Raw genomic sequence first — 24613 nt, 5'->3', positions numbered from 1 at the left:
TTGGCAGGGATTGTAATTGACTTATTTTCGGGTCATAGAATACAATATGTTTGTATGCTTACGTGACGACCATATTGAATTGGGGGGCATTAAAGTGGCGACCATGGACTGTTACAGCTATTGTACTTACGAGGATGGGGGGGGGGGTGAGAGAGAGACAGAGAGAGAGAGAGAGAGAGAGAGGAGAGAGAGAGAGAGAGAGAGAGATGTGTCTACAGTGTTAACTGAGGATTAAAAAACTCAAGTCTTTGGAATCTAGAACATACATTATTTGGTACAGTGGTCATTTTTTTCAAACCCTTCACCTTTAGCAATGGATTTGGAATTAGGAAACACACTAATTCCTTGCAGGTCATGAAAGCGACTCAACAATAATGAATCTACAATAACTTTGCATTTTAAGCCTCTCAAAAAAAGCTGCAAAACAGTATTTTAGTACTGTGCAGTAATCTGGGTGCGCAAGGTCTCCAAAAAAAAAATAGGGAAAAAAAATCAGATGCCCCTATCGGTTCATTCTATCGAGGTTGCACTGTATCTCAAAGGACTAAGTATCACAGTACACTAAGAGTTTGAGTCACTCAAGATTTTCATGCGCAAAAGCAGGGACAAATTTGAATGTCATTGCAAACAGATGTGCAAGCTGATCTCCTAACTGGGCGCACCCAGGACTGCGCCTGCCAAACGAGCCAAATTGCGTGGCAGTTAATTTTATCTCTTCCAGGAGGAGTATAGATTTATTTAGCATGCAAAATTTGATTTATCAAACCTGAGACGAATTGCGAAGGCGGATTTTTTTGCGTCTTTACCTATCGCATCTGAAAGGCAGGTGCCAAAATTGCAGCACTGCTGAGCAATGGCGTGCAAAGACCTTTGGAGGGTCAGGTGTTCAAAGTTAAAATGGGGCACACAGAACAAGAGGTTCAAACGACTTTCAGAACCATACATTATTCTCGAAATTGCACTCGTAGTATATACTGTATGTATGAATAACTCCTGCTCTTCTTGCTGCTGGCTTCTTGGAGAGCACAGGAGATGATGCTTCCGGAGGCCCGGACATGAAATGGGCAATTAAGAAAAAACGTGGCCACAATCAAGCACACAAAATGGTTTGTGGTCACCAAATACTAATTAATGACCTCAAAATAGATATAACGTGGGCAGTAAATATGACTGCGGCCACAAAGTAGCTGTGACTCCATTATGGACAGGTGGGTAAGCAAAGTGAGAGCTCCTTCCTCCAATATTTTGTATGCATGTTATGCTCATTTTGCGGTCACAAATGAGCATTTTGTGTGCATGTTAGCTCTACGGTATATGGTGACCACAAATAGATTCCCATGTCATGTTTGGGGCTCCGTAGATGTTGGTGAAAATATTCTCTGCAGCTGTTTTTCTTTTCAAGGAAAAAAGACAATTATGGGAGAAAGTGGTCCACCTCACTTTTGCTTCTCTGCCCTCAATTACTTTGTGATTATAGTGTATAGATAAAGGCACTAAACAATTAAGCACCTCTGGTAGTACAATCATAAAAATAAAATCTCTCGACAATGTATTCATAACATTCACAAGCTCCACTGAATTTAACTGAAGTATGGCCATAAAGGGGAAAAATGCATTAAAGAATATTGCACAACCTCATTTGACAGGGAATAAAAATTACTTGAAACCATGTGTCCTTATAATTAAATGGTAAAAGTAAATTCTGTCAAACATTATTTTTTTCCTGAGCACTAGTTGCACACAAAATGGAAAAGAAGAAAGAATTTGAACCATTTTTCAAAATGTTTTTTTTAAAACATCCAATCAGTTATTTCAGGAGTACTTTGATTCTTTGTTGTCCGTGAAAGTAAACAAACTGCGTTTGTGTTCTAAGCAAAACATTTGTGATGCGTTCAAGAGCACATTGTAAATGTACATATTAAAAAGTATGTAACTGAATGGCTGTAAAATTGTGCATTCGGGAAAAATGTGGCGGCGTTGGGTCGGGGGAAAATATTTGGGGCGGTTTCCTTGCCCTGTTACAGGTTTTATAACTTTCAATGTGTGATTTGGGTAAAATTCACCCGTGCCACAGCTCGCCCAGCTGCACAGAGAAACCTTCACTTGAACCCCTCTTCTTTCCTTTAGACATTCACAAATTCAAATTTATTGGACATCAAGGGGGAAAGGGGCAAGGCTTCCACCCATTGCCCATGCACACCCCAGATGCTGAGGCAAAGGCAAAATGAGAGGTGACAGGCCTACGCGTGCGCAAGCATCATCCAAATTGCAATTTCGGTGCTTCTGAATGATCACTGCGCTGAGTTGAAGCTAGTCTCAAAAAGGACTCATGCCGTATAACCCATGATAAAACTTTCCTCTTTGCATTTCTGTGCATCAGGGTCATTTCAGCGGGCTGAAGCAATGTGCTGGTCTCTTCAGGAGCAGTTTTTAAAGTGTACTTGCCCACGTTTTAAATGTAAAGTTATGGAAGTTGCGCCCAACTCCCATTTATGCGAGACAAGGTAAATCTAATGAAACGTGAATTTTATCCAGTCCCGTCTTCCCCAAAATTATTGTCATGATAGATTTCTATTTTGTTACTTAGTAATATGGTTGCTTGCTTCTTCCACTAAGTCTTCCAGTTCCATCAGTTCGAACTTCATTTTCATGCTGCAAACCATCAGAGCTCCCAAAAGCCTCAACACCCTCTTTTAAATGTCTCGCAACTCATTTTTCACCTGTTGCCTGCAATGTCTTTGAGGTAGTGAACGTGCAGTTCATTGCCCGCAATTTAGGATCTTAGTGACAAAAATCTTACGCACACAACATGGCAGCCAACATCAGCGAGTGCTGTGCGCAATCTTTAAGATTGAAGACGCAATTTGGCCCCCGTAGTAAATACGACTCTAAATATCCACTCGTCGCACTGATTCAAATCATGCTATGTAGGAGAGTGGTCGTGTCTCGTACAAATCCCAAATATGGCTTCTGTTCCCATGACGACCGGTGACGGCACTAAGGCATGCGATGAAGCGAGCCTCCTCAGTGTCGACGACTATATTGAGCAACGACCCGTCTAGCATCTTTTTGGGGGTGTTATTGGAGTCTTCTGGAGATGCTGACACTCCCTCCGGATCAGGACTGTTCAGACTGCAAATAGATGGCGCATGTGCTGAGCCAAGCCCGACTAATATTTTATAAGATGTCCCATTTAAATTATGCGGTGATGACGATTTTCTTGTGATTAGTTTCCCAGACGCCTCTGTGCTGGTGATGCAGTGTTTTATGTTCCGCCGAGCATTGTGCCTTTAGATGTGTTCCGCCCAGTCTGTCTCCGGTAAGGTTCGTGCCGTTTCTCAATAGTATAATTTAAAAAATGTTTTAAAACAAATCTATTATGTCCAGTAGTGTGTGTTAAATATCATTTGCTGTATCCAGAACGAATGATGTTGTTTATATGATCCTGGAGAAACACCACTTTGGTCCCCCCCATCCCCAAAATATTACAATAAAAATGCATTTGTACATTTTTTTAAAGCCTCCCTTCTGAGCACTTAATTCCCCCTGGTTTCATTATTAGAGGTTTTATTCACTGTAAAGATAAATAACATTCACATTAGAGAGAACTCAATAAACTTCAACTATACCGAAGAACAACCAGTTGAGGGTCCACCCTGCCTTCTGCACGTTGACAGCCGGGATAGGCTCCAGCACTCCCCGTGACCCTTGTGAGGATAAGCGGCTAAAAAATGGATGGATGGCTATACCAAAGAACTGTGCTACCCAACCTTTTAGTTACTGCTAAAACCCCGTTTTTCCCTTTTTGGGGGCAACTTTTTATGAAAATTAAAGCCAAATAACGCAGAATGTTTACACCAATCTTTGTATTTTCAAAAAGATTAACCGAAGTTTCCAAAACGTGCGTGGGAGTTTGAGAGTGGGAAGGTTGGGCCCTGCGGGCTCTTGGCCTGGTAGGAACTATCTGCAGTCCACCCGTGTGTAAGTGATACGGCGGCTGTGTGCGCTGGTGTGGCTAATCGAGCAAATGGTGGGTGAGATGAGAGGGCTGGCTGACAGGGAAATGGGGGCATTTAGTGTCGTAACCTCATACTCGTCATCCATATTGTATTGCTGGTCTTTTTTTCTCTCCCCCCCCCCCCACACACATTGAATTGGCTGTGACACAGTTTTATGCTGTCATCTTTCTCAATGATTGTTGGACGTACACACTGTCTTGCCTAATAATCCTGTGCGAATCTGATTGTATGCCTCCCGTCAAAGAATGTGCGGCAAGGCAAAGTAAGCTGGTGATTTTGGTCCTTTGTAAATATGTACAGTATAGTTTTTTTTTTAATGCTGTGTGTGTGTGTGTGTGTGTGAGCGCGGTTGTGTTCCCAGGATTGTTTGCTGATCTGTGTACACCCACTGCAGTGAGGCAAGTTTGTGATACAGTATATCATTGCATCTGCGCGATCAATGCCGATTATAAATTGTGTGTGCAGCCGGTTCCTACACAAGTATTGTAAATTATCCTACAAAAAGTCATGGACAAGACTTTTTACAAAACCGATTCCGATGAAGTTGAAACGTTGTGTTAAATACAAACAGAACAGTGATTTGCAAATCATGTTCCAACTATATTATTTGAATACACTACAAAGACAAGATATAAAATGTTCAAACTGATCAAATTCATTGTTTTAGCAACTAAACAACTTGGAAATTTAAGGCTGAAAACATGTTCAAAAAAAAAAAAAAGTTGAAGCATGCTCATCAAACACCTGTTTGGAACATCCAACAGGCGAACAGGCTAATTGAGAACAGGCTGCTGCCATAATTGGGTTTAAAAGGATTCATAAGCAAAGATGGGTTGAGGTTCACCTCTTTGTGAACAAGTGCGTGAGAAAATAGTCGAACAGTTTAAAGGAAATATTTCTCAATGTAGTGTTAGAAGGAATTCAGAAATTTCATCATATACGGTCCACAATATCATCAAAAGGTTCAGAGAATCAGGGGAAATCACTGCATGTGAGCGGTAAGGGCGGAAACCAAGATTGAATACCCGTGACCTTCGATCCCGCAGGCGGCATTGCATCAAAATCCGACATCAATGTGTAAAGGATATCACCACATGGGCTCAAGAACACTTCAGAAAGCCCAAGTCACTATATACAGCTCGGCGCTACATCTGTCAATGCAACTTAAAACTCTACTATGCAAAACAAAAGCCATTGATCAAAATCACTCAGAAACGCCGCCGGCATCTCCAGGGCCAACCTCACCTAAGATGTTCTTATGCAAAGTGGAAAAGTGTTCTGTGGTCCGACGACTCCACATTTCAAATTGTATTTGGAAATTGTGGATGTTGTGTTCTCTGGGCCAAAGTAGAAAAGAGAGAAGAATTCGGACTGTTGTGGGTGGATTAGTAATATATATTCTAGATCAAGCTTATCTCTTTGAACATTAAATATCTTCTTTGTAATGTATTCAATTAAATGGAAGTTGAGCATGATTTTCAAATCATTGCATTCTAATAACAACATCATAACAACTTTATTGCAATTGGCTTTGTAGAATATTGGTTTGAAATTCCATCCATTTTTTTACATACCGCTTATCCTCATTTGGGTGGCGGGACGTCTGGACCCTATCCCAGCTGCCTCTGGGCAAGAGGCGGCAATACAATTTCATGTCTATATTAGTGCATATTAACATTAGTTAATATGTGAAATCAGTGATTCCCAATCAGGGTAGTGCCGCATCCTTGTTTGCTATGAGAGACCATCTCGGGTGCTGCGGGAAACTGTCCAATATCATTGGGTTTGTCCAAAAATGACAATTTATTCATTGCAAATATATTTAATCTTTTTATGCTGGGAACTTATAGTGACAGACAGGACAATCAAATCTTCCAATAGGTAGCATAAGGTACAAAAAAACAGTATATTGACCTGTTGCTATGCGTATACTGTAACAGAATGAGTATTGGCTTCCTGCGAGCAAATACAGTCGGTGTGTTCAACTTAATAGGCCAGATTTCACAATGAGTGTGTCAGTTTGCATCATTATTGCAGTATTTCTTCTTTATGGTGTGCCGTGAGATTTTTTTTTATCTAAAATGGGAGCCTTGGCTGAACAAAGCTTGGGAAAAATCCATTTTCCTTACAAGGGTCACGGGAGTGCTGGTGCCTATCCCAGAGATCTTCGGACAGGAGGCGGGGTACACCCTGAACTGATTGTCAGCCAATCGCAATTTATTGCGATCCATTTTGGTAAATATTTCAACACTGATTCAATAGTGGAATGGTCCAGCACCCCGCAATCATTATGGGACCGCCCATCGATTCTCCATCCTCCTTGAACCAGGAAGTAGTGTTTTAACAAAGATACAAATGGCTGAACAAACCCGATTACAAAGCTCTAAGACTCCCCCCCCACCCCCCTATTTTTATGAATAGTTCATTATGACATTGTATGACGAGACGTTATTTTGCCGTGCATTTCCTCAGGAATCGCTGGTGGTGGCGTTATGAGCGACGTACTGCACTTTTTCACTTTATCACAAAATCTTCCCGAGAATGCATTGTTCACCCAGGATCTGTGTGTGTGTGTCCGCGTGAGCACCTCTGCAGTGAGTTTGCGGGTATGTTGTGTATCTCTGTGTCCATCAACTGCGCCTGCATGAGTGCATGTAGGTCTTTTTAATTGTTGCCATGGAAACAGAGTGCTGCCAGAGAAGTCCAGATTCAAAGAGTGCATCTCGAGCTCACGCGCCCGCTCACTGTGTGATTCTCTCGCCGATCCCTCCTTCTTGTCTGTCTTGAATGACTTTTTTTTCCCCTCTCCTGGCGTTTTCTCCTCTTTACTTTCATCTTTCTTGTCTCACCAAGGTCCTCCTTGGTTTACGTCTTTCCTCCCACTGCGCCCTCCTCCCTTTCTGTCTTCTTTCTGTCCTCGTGCCTCTTATCATCCCTCCATAATTCCTTCCCTCCCACCTCTCCGTCCTTCCTGGGGAGGCGTGTGAAGTTGGCTATTAACACAGGGACCTGTAATTAGAGCTGACAAACCGCCAGCAATTAGTTTTCCCTAAAGAAGTTGTTCTGTCATTTCTGCATAAGTCCTTCTATCTTCCTCACACTCTCTATTCTGTTTTTTCATCCTGTCTGTCAATTCTTGTCATTAGCTGTCATCCTTTTTTTTTTTGGATCTGATTGTTTATTTATTTATTTTTGTTGGTTCTTTGTTCCTCTCATCTGCCTCCTAAATTCACCACATTTCTAAGCAGTTACGCCACTACTGTCCTGGCTCTGTTAGCCTACAAAGCTGCAGCCATCATCTTCCCACCTACTGTACATCTACTCTGACGATAGTTAAACGCATTAGGACACATACACATTAAAGCCCAAGTGTCATCCCTATAAACATTCTAAAATAGATATTGTAATGAAAAATACATATAACATTATTCACTTCAATGTCTATGCGAAAAAATAAACACGATCGGAGAGCTCGTCATCCATGCGCAAAGTTGCGGAAGTGTCATTTGACATCCAAGTGGTCGCCATATTGGCTGCAGCGCCTGCCCGTGAAAACATGCCGTGGCCCCTACTATGGGAGACAAACATGCCCCTTCTGAAACAGAAGCTCTGTTCGAAGAAGAGAAAATCTCACAATCGAGTGAAGTGACTGGGGCAACATTACCCTTTTGTTTCAATCAATATTTAGATGATATGTGGCTCATGGCCAAACCACCTCCCTGCCCAATCCACCTCTGCACGGTGGTGATAAAAACAACGTTGCCCGCGAACAACGATGACACCGGGGCCAGACCGCCACCCTGTCCGATCCACTTCCGCGGCGGAGATGATCCACTGCGGCCCGGCGCTGCGACGAGCCACCCCGGCTGACAAGGCCGGCCAGACTCGGCCTTGTTGACAAGGGTGTTGGCGATCCACAAGGCCTGCAGAGGCCGCCCTTCAGCGGCTGCTGCACGGAAGCCTTCCGATGTGCACATTGACACATTTAGTAACCATCACTTACGGATTGCGGCCCCTCCCGCCCAACAATTGTGTTTTCTTTTTTTAGTAGCTGTATACACACCTAGCTGTCATTTGGTACCCACGGAGCTGTTGTCCTTTGCACCTGTGCAATCCATTTTTCACGACGAAGTATGAAGAGCGAATCCATCCTCCCGAGTGTTCAAGCAATATCCAGCAATACAACAAGTCGGCATTTTGGCTAACACGAAGGAACAACGAACTACCTTCCAGCAGGTAAAACTAGTATAAACAGAAAGATGGCTTGAGTGCGCTATTGCCCTGTACGTCACTTTCTGCTTCTTCTTGAAAACAAAGCCCTACATAGGATTGTCATGGCGGGAGTTACAAAAAGCCATAAATGTCAAAATCACATTTTGTGGTGAAAAAACAGATGGGTCCATACTGGCTGCCGTTTTTTCCACTAATAACTCACTAAAAGTCATGCATTTCATGACAGTGGACCTTTAAGAATAAAAATAATGGAACTCCCACCCAAATCAGTTAATCAATTAATCCATCAATTAATCATTTAATTGCGAATTCTTCATTTTAACAAGCTCCAAACATCCACTTTCTATTACGAGTGTCCACAAAGGAGTCGTGTGTGAGATGGAGCCCGTTTGTGCCGGGTACACCCTGGATTGGTCACCAAACATTTGCAGGGCACATATAGACAAATATTGACACTTACATTCACACCTATGGACAATTCCATCCATTTATCCATCATGCTCATAGGCAATATAGAAAATGGATGGATGGAAGTTGCACGGTAACCAAGTTGCGTCTATCCTGCCATTCTTATCCTGTTTAGGATCTCCGGGAGTTGGCACCAATACTATCTTTGGCAACACCATGGACTAGTTCAAACGGAAAAAATAAAGTACTCAACATTTTGGAATTGAATGGGAAGTGCAGTGCTAAAACATGACAAAACGAGACGTTTGTTTTACATGAACAGCGTTGATTTACAAAATAAGAGCAGACCTCCTCAAGGCTTCAGAATTTCTCACTTGTGAAAACAAAGAATGACCAGCGAAATGGAGTAATGATAATTTAAGAGGATTTTATACAAGCACATTAAATTAGAAGAATATTAGATCACACAGTTATAAAATATGGATTTCTTAGTACTGACACACATACTCTAATTTGTGACCCAGCATACACAGTTGTAATTGTGCTGTAAACTTGTTCCATCCATCCAGCATATACCACGATACAGCATCAGTGACTTACATTCTTAGCGAGATTTATGTTTTTGGGGGGGACTATTCTATGCCCCAAAGAGTTGGAAGAAAGACCACTACGGTCACAGCATGATGGCCCAACACAAGCATGGTCCATAAATGCATGTATGGAGGATCTTGGCGCAGAAGACAATGAAACAGATCTGGGATGACCCTGAACTGACATTGTGAGCTCGCTGCCAACCCTTCTTTTCAGTGAACGGATGATAGCCTCACATAATGCACAAAGTCTTTGTTTTCAAGTTTGTCATTCTATGGGGATCAGCAAAAATATTTTCCTTATATTGTCCTATACTGTGACAAAATGTTATTTTTTTTTCTTTGGTCATTTCCTGTGAAGAAGTCAGTGTTTTTATCCTCAGGGAGAATTTATTTCTTCCATGATCTATACTACAGTGATCCTCCACAGATTTCCCCATGAATTACTGATCCATGCACTGATTATACTGTATGTAAAGTATATGGCATCATATCATGTAGGAGTGTGTTTTTTCTGCACTATTCATGTGAGTGACCTCCTGTCCCTCAGTGTGTTTCTGGCTTGTTTCCCACAGAGTCTTCTTCTCTTCCTTCACTCTTCCGCATCGTGTCTGTGGGCGACACTGACATGCACTAATTCACATGTAGCCTCTCGGCAATCCACTTTACACAATCAATGTTGCATGGTTCTGTGTTCACTTCCATCTCATATTCAAACCGCTTTACTTCCTCTTCCTTGACTTGGTTTTATCCCATTTTTTTCCCTTAATTTAAAAAAAAAAATGCATTCCTTCTCTTTCTCTACAGGTATTTCTCTCACACACCTCCGCCATGCCTGTCAGCGGCTGCCCTTCCCCCCTTCGGATCCATGCAGGGGTCTGTACCTACACCCCCTCGCAAGGGAGGCGAGTCCGACACCTCCATCCAGCCCTGCCCCCGTTGCTGCACTGCCACCCTGTCTCACTCGGTGTCCTTCTCCTGCTGCTCTGCCTTCTTCACCTGCCCCCCACCTGCCACTCCCGGAGAGAGAAGGGAGGCGGAGGAGGTGGCGGCCACTACATTCCCATCCCTCCGCCCCCTCCCCACCACATGGCTCTGCCCAACATCCTGCGTGGCCTAAGCATCGCCGTTGTCCTGGTGGGCAACTCCAGTGAGATGGCACTGGCGGGTGCTCGGGAGAAGGAAGACTTTCTACACATGGCGCCCAACGTAGAGATCCTGACCATGAATGAGACGGACCCTAAAAGCATCATAAAAAGCATCTGCGACCTAATGACGCAGCACTGGCTACAAGGCGTGGTGTTTGGAGATGACACCGACCAGGAGGCCATCGCGCAGATCCTGGACTTCATTTCGGCCCAGACCCACATCCCCATCCTCGGAGTCCGCGGGGGTTCGTCCATGATCATGGCTGCTAAGGTAGGACACAATTGTCTTGTCACAAAATGGCACACTTTATGAAATCACGCTTACAGCACACTTAACTGTGAATGACAGGACATTTAAAAATGGACCAGATAGACAAGTTGGTTGTCACCAGAGATTAAAGTCCAGTCCTGCATTTACTTGCGATAGCTTTCAATTTACAAGTGGAGAAAAATCATGTGAAAATAATTTTGTATTCCAATGTAATGCATTTTCATTTGATTATTTTGTCATTTTATTTAAAGTGCAATGTTGACACCTACTTCTATTTTACGGCACCGTATCTTCCGCACTATAAGGCGCACCTACCAGCCTTTAATTTTCTCAAAAGTCGACGGTGCACCTTGTAATCTGGTGCGCCTTATATGTGGATCAATAATGAGCCTTTAGTGCAGCTCCATCTAATGGATGCATAACGTAACCCCAGTCTCTACTGTCGCGTCTATTCTATGGGGCTTATAATGCAGTGCGCCTTATATGTGAAAACAGTTTGAAAATGGGCCATTCATTGAAGGTGCGCCTTATAATGCGCCTTAGAGTGCAGAAAATACGGTAGTTTATTTGAGACACAGTGAATCTGTTTTGATTTGGATTCACCCATGAAAGGTGACCGGTTTATATATTAACTGATAGGCGACGTCTGATATCTTGTAATTGTTCATAAGTGTGTGTCACTTATTATTGGGAAAAAAATAGTGTGGGGTTTCTAGAGCAATCCAAAAAGGTGTGGAAAAGCAATAACAAATGGACTGCAGTGATATAGCGTTTTAGCGACACCATCACACTGCCTATAGCGCTTTACAAAGCCCTCCCATTTGCCGACTCGCATAGACATGACACCAGTGAACGACTGCTGCCATGCAAGGTGCTGACAAACCCACTGGGAGTAAATTAGGGTTCAATGTCTTGCCCGAGGTCACCCGCCCAAAACTAGAACAGGACAAGGGTAATAGTTGTTATCGAGTGGAACATTTGTGAATCATAGCTCACCGGCCCTCGCTCGTCAACTCTATTTTAGTTCATTCCTGTGTGTTCGATGGAGTCGAGGTCAGTGCTCTCAAGTTCTGTCTTCAAGCATGTCCGACTAGACATCGCTTTGTACACTGGGGCATGAGCCAGGAACGGAAAAGCTTCTTCCACAAACTGTTAACGCAAATAAACCATGTACTTGATGAGTTAACATTTCAGAGGAAAATCAAGGTGTGTAATCCAATACCTCTTTGATGGTGTCACTCAATCACTTTTTTTCTTACTTTATTATTCTCTATTGTTGACCTATTCCTTCCTATTTCTGTAGGCCACTGATGTAATACAGCTTGTAAGGTAAACTTGATTTGTACTGTTAACAGTCAATCAGTCACAAAGACAGACAGACAGACAGACAGACAGACAGGCAGCCAGACAGGCAGACAGGGGCTCAGCTTGATGTCAGACTTGAAAGTTGAACAGCTGCTAGCGACGATGGCGATGGTAGCATGGGTCAACTCGAGATTGCACTAGAATAGAGAACGGAGCTTTGCCTATTTATTAAGCCTTGCCTAATGGGATCAGAAAATGCTTTATCTGTGTCTGCCTGGATCTGGACTTTGAGCCAATTCCTCCAAATCCTCATCCATTTCAAAGTTACACAAATCCATCTGCTCGAAGTAATAACCATCAAAATATGCTGAGTCGTGTTGAGTCTTCTGCTGACAGTCTGCTAGTTGGTCTGTGGTTTTAACACCTCAGGGAGTCTTGTTGCGTTTCCACCCACCCTGCCACTTTCCTGCAGTTTTGGTGCCATCAGGTCCAGGCCATCAGTTGCACCAGCACACACGCATACGAGCTTCAGTGACAAGTGGAGGTCAGCGGGTGCCACTGAAGCTTGTATTTCTGCCGCTTTTCATCAGATATATGAAGAGGAATGTACAGCGCAGTCATCTTCCATTTACAACGTTTTTGTTGACAAAGCAGTTCGCATAGTGTTACATTTTCAGGTGTGTCTGCCTCGGCGTTATAAACTGCAGTGATTTTTTTTTTTTTTTTGCCCCCTCTTCACTAACTAATGGCATCATAAAGCGACAGAGCCTTTTTTGTGAGAATTGGTGGCACGCCCGTGATAATCACCGTGCCCACATGTTGCCACTTTTCCCTTTGCTCAATTTTCCCTGATATCATGTGTGTGTGTGTGTGTCTGAGTTTGTCTATGTGCGTGTATGCGTGCGTGAGACTTTTCAACTTACTGTATTCATATCTTACAATACAGCACTATTTTATTACTATGTGATGAAAAAACTGGACTGGATCAAATTTATGTTATTCCAATAATGAATTAACTTAACTGAACAAGTGAACGTACCACAATAGTTTATCAAATGGTGGCCTCCACTCTAATAGATGCTATACCCTAATTATCACAGAAATGGCTACCATATAGAAATGAGTCCCAAACTATAAAAATGTCTTCACTATTAGACTTTTACACCTGGTAATTAGTGCAGTTTATGAAGCATTCTCAGCCTCTATGAGGGATAAATTACATCTCTGGAAAAGCATTTAATTTATACATTGGCCCTACAACCCTTGTGAGGATACGTGGCTTGAAAAATGGATGGATGGATGAAAGTTTATATGGTGTGATTTCATCAGCCAAAACAATGGAGTCTTATTATTGTTATTATTTTTTTTATTTGCAAAAGCTTGAAATAGATTTCCTTCGCTACCAGCAGATTCCAACTCACCGGAGAGCTTTTACCAAGACGCGAGAGAGTTAAGACAGGGCTGCATTAAGGCTTGGTCTCCAAACGGATTTGTGTCCAACTAATGGGCTAAGACAATTCTCGGGCGCGGAGGATCGGCAGAAGGGAGTGAAGAAAACATAGGTGGGATGGAGAATTGCAGGTAGTGAGGATGGAGTGGGGTGTGAAAAATTCTGAACGTGGTCTTGTGGTTTCAAGTTGGGTATGGAGACACGGTATAAATAAGTGGAAGGATGGACAGCGGGAAGGAAAAATCTCGCCTTGTTCTAATGTCAGATTTTATGATGTAAAAAAAAAAAAAAAAAAGCTTTTTCAACCCCTAACGTGACCTACAACTTGTACAACTCAATTGCAAAGAAATACCTCAAATCTTTTTGAAAGGGGATATGAAAATAAACAAATGCAATATCCCGTTATTAGAGGTTGTGGACACTTGTCCAACCACTTAATCTTTTTTTTTTTTTTTGCCTCTTAATTGAGTTGTACAGATTCTGGGTCACGTTAATGTAAAAAAAAACTTAGAAATGACTGTTGTTGGTCGAATTATTCTATCTCACAAAACCATGGCATTTCATCACAGGTGTACAGAATGCAAATTTCAATTCTAAAGAAATGACAGAGACAACTTTTGTTTTACATGAAAAGCATTGATTGCACAATAAAACCAGTTAGGAGGAGGCCAAGTCCCAATAATTTGTTACTCGTGACATCTCTGAATAAAAGGACCTTAATACAATGTAAAATAAGCACATTAAATGATGAGTTTATTAGACCACAAATATAAAGTACTGATACAATGATGCTAAATGGTCATTTATGACCTCACGTACAGATTGGCAATTGTGCAGTGAACATCCATTTATTCCCTTTAATACTGCAAAACTGTTGTAAGAGAACAAGTTGAAGCTTCGGAAAATAATATTTGCAATCGGGAAATACTGTACAGCTTCAATCAATCACACTTTGATGTGCAAACGTGTGCGGACATGCACACACACACACACACACACACACACGTTTGCGGGACAAATATGGATATTAGAATTGGCAAGACAAATCTGTATATTTATTCCACATGCAAAGGAGAAGATGACATGGCATGACACTGAAAGAATATAATCAAGCACTTGGATTTTCAATATGTGGAGAATAGAGAAAAATATTGTCCAGTACAAGACAGCTCCAGAAAATATATTGAACATGGATCTAACAGTTTTGACTCTCATATTCATCTCCAAGGTGCCCAGTAATTATGATAAAGTTAGAGACTTGTAGCCGTTATGAGACGGAAAACAAAGTCCTCTCATTAGGCGTTTTGAACAAACTGAATTTTTTGAATAATTTCAGTCAACGATGGAGAGAAGTTGCTGTTGTTTTGAGGCAGTGTACAAGACACTGACGGTGTCGTGACTTACTTGCCTTACTTTTACTTTTACTGAAAAAGCAAAAAAAAAAAAAAAAAGCCCACAATTGTTAAAGGGAATAAATACAGGTGCTTTCAAAAAATGTAACAATTTGAAACAGTGAGTTCTTGACAAACAATTAAAACGGCTTCATGTTGAAAAAATAGTTGCCAAAATTGCAAAGGCTATATATTTTATAACAGATTTTACAAGGCTCTAGATGAGTCTATTTTTATTGAATATCCTCAAACATACAGTTTGCACGCTTGAATTTAAATGCATTTTTCATTGCTTGCGAATGTCATTCTTCAATCAGAAAAATAAGATAAATGATAAAGGACATGTTTAACATTAAACTTACTCCATGTTTTTACATTACAATACATTTGCGCAATAATTAGCTATGTTGTTATACGATGAAATTATCTGTCATTACAACACCTTTTATTCACTAAGAAAAGCACAGCCCAGGGCTCAAATTGAACTACTAATTATTAGAAATGATCGTTTCAACCCATGTAAGGTGTTTGATGCACGCGTAAATTCATTTCCTTTCTGTGTAATTCCTTTCTCTTTCGAAATCGATGCTTTACCACTTTTCCAAATCGATACTTTACCACTTTCTTAATAAGTTTTCAAATCGAAGCCCATCTACAATTTAAGTGACTTGTTGCAAATGGACGAAATCTTTCAGTTGAAGTTTAGTTGCGGGATTAAATAAAAAAAAATATATATATAAAAACGCACATGGACGAGGATTTCCAATTAAATCTAATAGAAGGCTTCTAATTTGGAACGATTTGCACAATTTTACAACCCGCGGTGGTCAGTAACAGAATCAATTTTCTGTATGGCAACATGACTGATGAGAAAAAGCCAGTGAAGGAATAAAGAAGGGAATTATGCTGAGACTACAAAGAGGAAAAGATTATTTTTCCTCTGTAAAGTGTAAGATAAAATAGTGGCGAATGCATGTAGTATCTAGTACAGCTGTGCTCATAAAATAGTCCCAGATTGGGAACTAATCCAGCAGTTTAAGGGCCTGCATGTCCTTGTAAAACTGTTTATTGCGAATTGTGTGTCTTATTACCTTGCCAGCGCGGCTGGAGTTGGCAGTCTTTAATCCATCGTGGTTTCCGACACCACTTTGCATGCAAGTTCTGCCGCTAATACCGTGTTGTGCATGGGCGTCAGGAATCGGCAAATCGAAAGCGTATGGCTAATGCTCACGCTTCGCTTGTCTAGATGGCGACGGTACAAATAGCTGTTGGTTGTCGCTGATCACCTTGGGCCCCCTCATTTATGTGAGCAGCCAGTTAATCTACAAGAGGCTGCTGCTGCTGGAGGATAACAGATAACATCCACCGCTTCATACGCTTTAAATGCAGGATAGTCAGCAATTAAGAGAAAAAAAAAAGAGATCATGCAGTCAATCCCGATGACCTAGAGGAAACTGGAATGAAATGTGAATAACAAATGCATGCATCCAAATACGTGCCAGCAGACAGGAGATCAGAGCTGGCTGGCATGCACCCACACATCCGCACACATATTCAATGAATGTACGGAAAAACGAGTGTGGAGGGTAGTCTTTGGATTTGAAAGGACATGCAACACAAATTACAATCGCTTTTGTTTTCTTGAGGCAACTCGAACGCGCACACACATGGATCTTGTGTGCTACGGCCTCCGGACGAACAATCCAGTACGATGGGATCAATTCACTCTCACCCAAATAGTTTTGACTTTTTTTTGTGTGGTTTATCTGGTCTATCTGGCAAGCACGGGATAGGATGATTGTGTGTATGCGTGATGAGCGTGACGGTTTCTCATTTGGACAGCTAGTCCGAAAGGGAAATGAAGAGAAACATCCATCCATTTTTTCCCAACCTTTTCTCCTCATAACGGACGCGGGCGTGCTGGAGCTGGTCTCGACTGACTCTGGATGAGAGGCGGAGTCCACCCTGAACTGATCGCCAGCCAATCGCAGGGCACATGGACGAACAACCAATGGCATTCACATTAACACCTACAGGCAATTTAGTGTCTTCACTGAACCGAGCATGCGTGTTTTGGGGATGTGGGAGGAAACCGGAGAACTCTGAGTTAACCCACACAGACACGGGGACAGCATGCAAACTCAACACAGGCGAGGTCAGATTTATATCCGGTGAGGTCTTCAGAACTGTGAGGCAGATCCGCAAACCAGTCGTCCACGATGCTGCCTGAATCAAATCTTTTCATTTTCGTCTTTTGATGTAATGGCACTGTTCCTTTATTTTTATTTTATTTTTTGGCCTTTTGAACATAGACGTCTGTGTGCTTATTCCCCCCAATTAATGTCCGACAATCGGAGCCATTGTTGTGGTAATCACTTACCGAACTCATTAAATATAATGTGTCTCCTGCTCGGCAGCACCTCACAGTTGCTTAAACAGACACAATTAGCAGCATTTGTAAGTGATAAGAGTTCTTTTGGCGCTTTTTTAGTTTTTCTCGTCTGCCTCCCCGTTCCTGTTCTGCTCCGAGTCTCTTTTAGCTGTTCCTTTTTTAGTTTGTTTGCTTGCTTTGTCTTGTACTTTCCTCAGTGCAGTTTTCTTCAGAGCTCCACTTTTGTCCCCGTCTATCCTGGTGTATCGCTTGCATATACTGACAAGCTGTGTACAACGCAATAGCCGCTTGTACATATGAAGTATTCCACCTTTACAAACATCACAGTGATTTGAGCTTTGTTCAATACTGTCAGAGAGCTATTCATTTAATAATAGGTTTGCTATTGTGTTTGTAGTTGTCAGTGGTGCTTTGTGAAAATAAAAGTTCTCTTTACAATATTTCCAAATGGCAGAAGGCAACAAGAATCCTCGATTGATTGTTTGATCATCATTATCTTATAAAACAAAATGCGCATTCACCATTATTATACGTCAATTAAAGTCAGTAATTCAGGATCGATATGGTCCCTTCTATGTCAGTGTATCATTCAAAAGATTTTAAAACCCTTATCTCAAGATAAGAGATTTACCTATTAGTTGTTTAAGTAACACATTTTCCTGTAGCTGCAAGGCTCGTATTGTCCTGGTTTAGAAAATGTGACAGGCCGCTCTGTGTTCCTCTTTCCCGAAGAAAGAGGGTTCCAAATGAAGCTGGAGCCCTAAATATATGTGGCCTATTTTATAACCCCCTCGGTCTCAATTTACTCTGGTCATTTAGAACGTGGCCATTTTGAAACTCACCCCATAACTTTTTTTTTTTCCTACGGCCTCTTCAATCAACTCCATTGCTTTCAATCGAAGCGAGACTTTTGTTATGTCTCTTTGCGCTTCATATTGGAAAGTCTCCCATCCACTTGAAAAAATAAAATGAGGTTACGTTACACACACAAAATCACACTTTTTTCCCAATAGCTTAATAACAATAACATAATTAGCCTAAACGACCAAGCAATTGACCATATTGTGGAACAATGAAATGGAGAAAATAGTGCAACGTAGCCACTCATTCACCGAATCTTTCATTAAAAATGTAAAAATAATTCAATCCTGGCTTTCTGCAAGTAGTTGTGTGAAGTTCCAAGATGTTTGTGGTTGATAGTGTGCTCTATAATACGGAACATGGTGAATAAGAACATCGTGTGTTTCTATTCTTGAGTGCGCTGTAGAACATCAGCGATCACAGATGAATGAAAGGAATGAACCTTTTGGGAAATTGACTTAATTGTCGCACACAAATAAAGATCTATTTTCGACCCGACCACGATATGGATGGGTAGAATCTACATTGCCTCCTGTAGGTGTGAATGTGAGTCCGAATGGTCGTTTATGTCTTGCGATTGGCTGGCTACCAGTTCAGTGTATACCCTGCCTCTCGCTTGAAGGTAGCTGGGATAGGATTCAACATCCTCGTGACACTAGAGAGGCTTAGCCTGAGCACTGGTGTCAAACTAGTGGTTGGGGGGCCAGATCAGGCCCCAAACATGGCGCATAAAAGCAACTCAAAATTGCTAATTTTCTCTTGTATAATATTAAGATATTGCAAGCATTTTTTGTGACCAACCTGCCTTTGAAAAGAAATCTAGTAATTGAAAACTGTGTTTTATAGACTTCAAGCTTTAAATTCATTCAAGTTGTCATGTAATATGTTGTACAGAAAATGAATGACTGAATGAATGAATGAATGAATGAATGCATGTATGTACATGCCTGCATGAGTCTTTAAGAGGTGGGTCCCAGTGGAGTGCCATGTGAGTTTGGCAAGTCTGCGTCTTTGTTCACCTGTCCAAAATAAGAGGTTACGTGTGCGCGTTTTATAAGTGTTTATTTGTCACTCCCGGTTAAAGTTCTCTGGCTTCCTGGTTAGGTCTGGTTCATGTTGGGGCAGCTCACAGGAGGCAGACAGAGTGGTTTGCAGCAGATGTGCGAGTGTTAACTCACTCTTCAGCGCCCAGCTAGCCCCGCACACTCTCAGTCTCCCTCTATTGTATTGCTTCACTGCGTTCACAGGCCAGGGGAAGACAATAGAGTGGAATACATTTTGTCAGGAGTGTATTCTCACATACAAAAAAGGCTGTGTAAATGTTACCCATCATCCTTTTTTTCCCCTTGGCATGGTGTCCTTCTCACAACTGCTTGGCTTCGTTTCGATCATTTTTTTCTCTGAATCCTCCCGGGACCAGACCAGTCAAACCACAACCGGTCCCACCCGCTGCTCCCCCCAGTATAGCGCTCCATCCCAGCCCAGCACTCATGTCTCCGTGCTCCCCGTGGACATGCACTTACACTGCACTCTGCGCACACAGAGCCTTCTTTTTTCGCCACATGAAAAGGTCTCTCTTTTTGCTCCTCCTCCTGCTGTCGTCCCAAAAGAGATGGGATAGATCAGTCACTTCCATTTCCCACCCGTCTGCACCTTCAGCACAGCCCCTCTCCACCCATAAAACAGCACCAATGTTTACAATCGGAATTTCTGAATTTGTCCCCTTGAGGACCGAAGACCAGTCTTTAGACCCTTAATAGCTTTAATAGCCTTATCTCCCTCCTGCCTATGTCCAGATGTGGGAAAGTTACACACTGTACACACACGGCATATTTTTTTCAATTGAATTTTTCATTTATTTTGAGGATTGTCACTTTTAAGCATTCCACCATGCATGGATAGAAGCCAGGATGATAACAAAAAATAATACGTTACAGGGTTGAACTGTCAGAATTCTAAATTCAAAAAATTATTTCGCTATAAATATCATATAATGCAAGTTTGAAACTTAGACACTTTAAATATAAAGATATAACCACAAATTACATTTATTTAGGCAACAAAGTGTAATCCCATAATGATTTCCATTGCCTTAATAGCAGTTTTTAAAAACACAACTAAAAAAAAAAGCTCAGCACTGTAAAATGCAAAAGTGTTTTTTTTTTTTGCTACCTTAAATTGTGATCATTTTTGACATGCATGGTCAAAACAGTCGGACATTGTACTGTAGTCATGGCCAGAATGGTACACACATACTCAGGAATGATCTTTTAAAACAGCATTTCCCCCTTTCCTCTCATCATTTTCAATTCTTTTTGACTAACTTTGCTGATTATGGCCTAGGGCAAAACTATTTATCACTCACTGTGCACTAAATGGTGCTCAATGGTTCATTTGTTTCATCCCATTCCGTCCCGAGTGCTGTATACACTCGCTAACCAACTAATGAGATTCTAATACGAGAGCTGTATTAATGTTAATGCCCTCACAAAGATAATAACACTAAGTTTGATTGGCACTGCCAGAGAAGTATTAATTAAGCACACAACCTTTTTTTTTAGTTTTTATAAAGACTGAATTGGTGCAGCATTTGTATGTGCAGGGGGTTGAAAGGTATGTTTGTAAGACAACGGTGAGTGAAATAAAAATTAATAAAGAAAAGCGATAATGCAGATTTGGGGAAAAAGGACAGATGGATAAAAGACGAGAGGATTTAAAAATGTAGAAACAGGCAGAAGTGTGGTGAAAAAGTCAATGAAGACAGCAGAATGCCTAATCAATGGCTCGGCAGTATTTTTCCAAAATGGCTGTTCTCTGATACACACAACAGCACATGCACACACAACAGCTTGAACACAATGCTGTATGTCTCCTGACACGTTTAATTGTACAGTATGTCCAGTGTTCCAGTCGGGTCTCGGGTCCGTGCAGGTGTTGGCGCGCTTTTTCCTGTGTGCTTGTTGGCACAAATACTTTTCAGCCTGAGACAGATGGCAAGTGTGAAAACAAGCCCATGATCCAACATCAACAATCCACTCTATGCATTCTTATGATTAAAAAAAAGAATGAAATAAGAGGAAGACTGTTCACAAATGAAAAACTATATGTCAATATTTCATTATTGAGCAAAGGCGAGCCCAGTCGTTTCCTCTGCTGAGCCTATTGTGCACTCAGTCACTCCTGAAAGAGCAACAAACTAGAACTCGTTTCGATTAGATGGAACTACAGTAACTCTCAACTTTGAATAGTTTGCATGTCTGTCTCGCAGTTCAGAGTTTCAGGATTCAAAACTTGGCACCAGCATTCCTGAGTGGAGTTTGCATGCTCTCCTCATATATACGTCTCTTTTCTCAGGGTTCCTCACACATTCCCAAAACGTGTGCTTGGGCCACTGGAAAAAAGATCCTGGAACAAAATAAGGGATCTTCAATTCTAGTGCTGAAGGGATTTCTTAGCAAAGGTCAAGACATGCCGACCAGTCCATCCATTTCTGGACTGCTTATTCTCACCAGGATTCCCAAGTAGAGGTGCAAAAATTAATCAACAATTTATTCATTCGTTCATTCATCAAGTTGATAATGATCTGATAATCCTCTAATTGTCTATAGAACTTGTCCAAATCCTCAGAATTTCAGGCCTTCAATTGTAAATATTAAAAAATGTGTTATAGTAATGTAAACTCTGGTCGTCAGACTGAGTAGATATTTGGACACATCCTTTCATACTTTGGAAAACACTTAACATTTTTGTTCATTTTCTGACATGCTAGATTCCAAACCAATAACTGAATCATAATCAATTTATCGGTGTGCATATTTAAGTCGTTTTCCGGAAGAATGGAACGTAGTCTGATACAGGTCCGTCAACTCATTGTTAAAAACTAAACCTAAAGAAAATGTCCCTTCTTCCCTTGCAAATCCTGAAAATCTTTTCCGGTGAGCAAATGGTTTGATTGGGTCACTGCGGTTACGTGATCACAACAGGACCTACTGTCAGTGTGATATGGCACCTTGTGGGGGGGGGGAGAAGTCGTTTAGCAAAAAATGTGGCTTGTGAGGTGTATATTTTTTTTGCATTAAATCCACCTTTGATTTCAACCCCTAACTTTTAACGCTGGTAAAATGTACTGAATTTAAGCACAAAGCAGAAAGAAAGTATTAACAGTGCATTGTAGGCCACAATCTTACCAATACCAAATATCCCCATTTTCAACTTTCAACTCTAATTGCAGTTGCACTGTTAGTTTGTTGCCGTCCCAGGGATATTTTACTTTTCCCTTTTGTAAATCCAGATTGCGTTTATCAATTCATCACTCAAAAAGTATTCAGAGGGGGGAAAAAACAAGTAACACACAAAAGACCTTTTTACTCAACCCCATTCTGTCTCATTGCATCTCTTGCTTTTTTTTTTTAAATCTTAGCTGCTTCTCTTCCCCTTTTTTTTTCTCACATCATGTGGGTTGAGGCGAGGTGAGCTCCTGCGTTGAATCTAAATGTTGCCCCTCCTCTCGCTTGTTCTCCTAAATGACCACAAACACCACTTTCTCTGAAGTTGACGCTCCCTCTGTCTGTTTTCATACCCACAGCTCTGCAGTGCGCCGGTGGGCGACGTAAATATTTATTTAGGGATACAGTACACACAATATATGAGTTAGACATAATGAAGAGACTATTGTAAGATTCCGGAGAATGTTGATACATAAGCTTGCAACTTTTTTGTTGATGTTGTGAGCAAGTCACCTTTAACGAGTTGACACCTTACAGGCATTTTCCTATGAATTATTGTCATTGCTGTTGTGGGTTTTTAGTAACCCCCATCAGCTTCTGCACAGATGGTTGCGATTTTAAATGGATCTCCATTCTTTTGTCCTGGCACTGTTTTGCTTTTGGAAAATTTGACTTTTCAGGCTTTTGTCAATACAAGGCTGCCTGAGCCGAGCTTCACAAAATTCCATATGCTAATGAACAGAAGTCATTTCATTAGGTGTATAGTACCTTGCTATTAAATACCTCTTTGCGTCATTGTTGGACATTAAACATTAGAAATGATCTGAGCAGGTTGCAGACACGCACAGATCATGCGGGCAATGAGGCCTCCGCAAGTGGTGTACTGTGGGCAACGGACTGTGCGATGCACCGTACTCGATTATGCAGCGAGATCTTTTCTTCAGAAACATTAAAATGACTTTGCCTTTCATTCAGACATACTCTCCTTGAGGTTCTATTATAAATAAAACATCCTCCATTTTTTTGGTTTAAGAACGAGAGTGGATTTAATGTAAGATCTGGTTGTGACAAAGTTGGACAAAGTCATAAAATATGGCTGTAGGGATTTAGATTTGACTTTATCCCGGAGAGCGCTGCTCACAAACTGAAACAAAACGGGCCAATTAAGACAGGAAGTGGTTCAATAAAAATTGATCCAAAGATCGTAAACAGGAGACATTTGATCTTTAATTAATTCAATAACTTTGTTTTCCTTTGTCTGCTAATAACAGTGATCTGTAATCATTGTAAACAAGTCTGTATTAGCGAAGGAAAAGTAGCCAGATATTGTACTCAAAATTACTGCCACTGGAGAATAACATGAATCAGTCAAATGTAAAAAGCTGTCTTCCAAATAATTAAAAGTATTCAGTGAGATTATTAGTGCTCAGGGGACCAATATTTTCACTCGCATTGCCACTTTCAGAGACTGGGAACTGAACCCACACCACCTTTACAAAAGTCAGGTGAATTTACCACTCCACCACCAGTGACGTAAAAGTAATGGAGTAATACAATATATCCAAAAACATAATTAAGTAAGTGTAGAATTACCCACCTCTTGTAATAAACAAGGTTATGTAATCTGGCCATACAGCATACAAAATATGGACAAGAGTACAGCAAAAAAATGTAGTTGTTCCTATGATATAACGGCTTGACCTCATCCTCATTTTTTTTTCGAGTTTGTCTGTAGGAATTTTTGTCAGTCCCAAAAATCATTTGCAAGGTCAGAGTTGAACTTGTGTCGGGAATCAGAATATCTTAACTAGTTGTCACATGTTTGATTGGGTTGAGGTCAAGATAGGTCAAGTTCATCCAAACTCCTCAAAGAACCATGGACCTTGCTTTCTGTACTGCTCCACAGTCGCAACAAATTAAACTTGTGTGTGTGACCGTAAAGTATTCAAATAATGATAAGTTTTGCTAAAACTGTAATCCCTCATTTTTCCTGGGGTTTAAATACCAGATCCCTCCCACAATAGGTAAAATCTGCAGAGTACTACTACTTTGTTGTGTGTTTGGGGTCGCTGCAGCGTGTCGTCCTTTTCCATGTACGTCTTTCTCCTGCATCAACCTCTCGAACAGCAACTGCCCTCATGTCTTTCCTCACTATGTCAATCAACCCTCTCTTTGGTCTTCTTCGAGCTCTTTGAGCGACGTCTACTCTCTCTAACTTTGTCTCCACGACACCTTACCTCGGCTGTCCCTCTGATCAGATCATTTCTAATCCTATCCAACCTGTTCACTGCGAGGGCGAACCGAAACATCTTCTTTTCT

The 24613-nt window shown here is 41.3% G+C and overlaps 1 protein-coding gene across 1 annotated transcript in view; it reads left to right on the top strand.

Moving 5' to 3' along the window:
• Positions 1–24613, top strand: part of LOC133514668 (glutamate receptor ionotropic, NMDA 2B-like) — a 126168-nt gene that overhangs the window by 30163 nt on the left and 71392 nt on the right. Inside the window, exon 4 of the mRNA XM_061846503.1 lies at positions 10058–10669. Within this exon, the coding sequence (XP_061702487.1) occupies positions 10058–10669 (612 nt within the window). The remainder of the gene's footprint in view (positions 1–10057; positions 10670–24613) is intronic.

This window comes from Syngnathoides biaculeatus, chromosome 16 (genome assembly GCF_019802595.1).
Source record: "Syngnathoides biaculeatus isolate LvHL_M chromosome 16, ASM1980259v1, whole genome shotgun sequence".
Lineage (NCBI taxonomy): Eukaryota > Metazoa > Chordata > Actinopteri > Syngnathiformes > Syngnathidae > Syngnathoides > Syngnathoides biaculeatus.
This window is presented reverse-complemented; position numbering and strand designations above follow the sequence as displayed.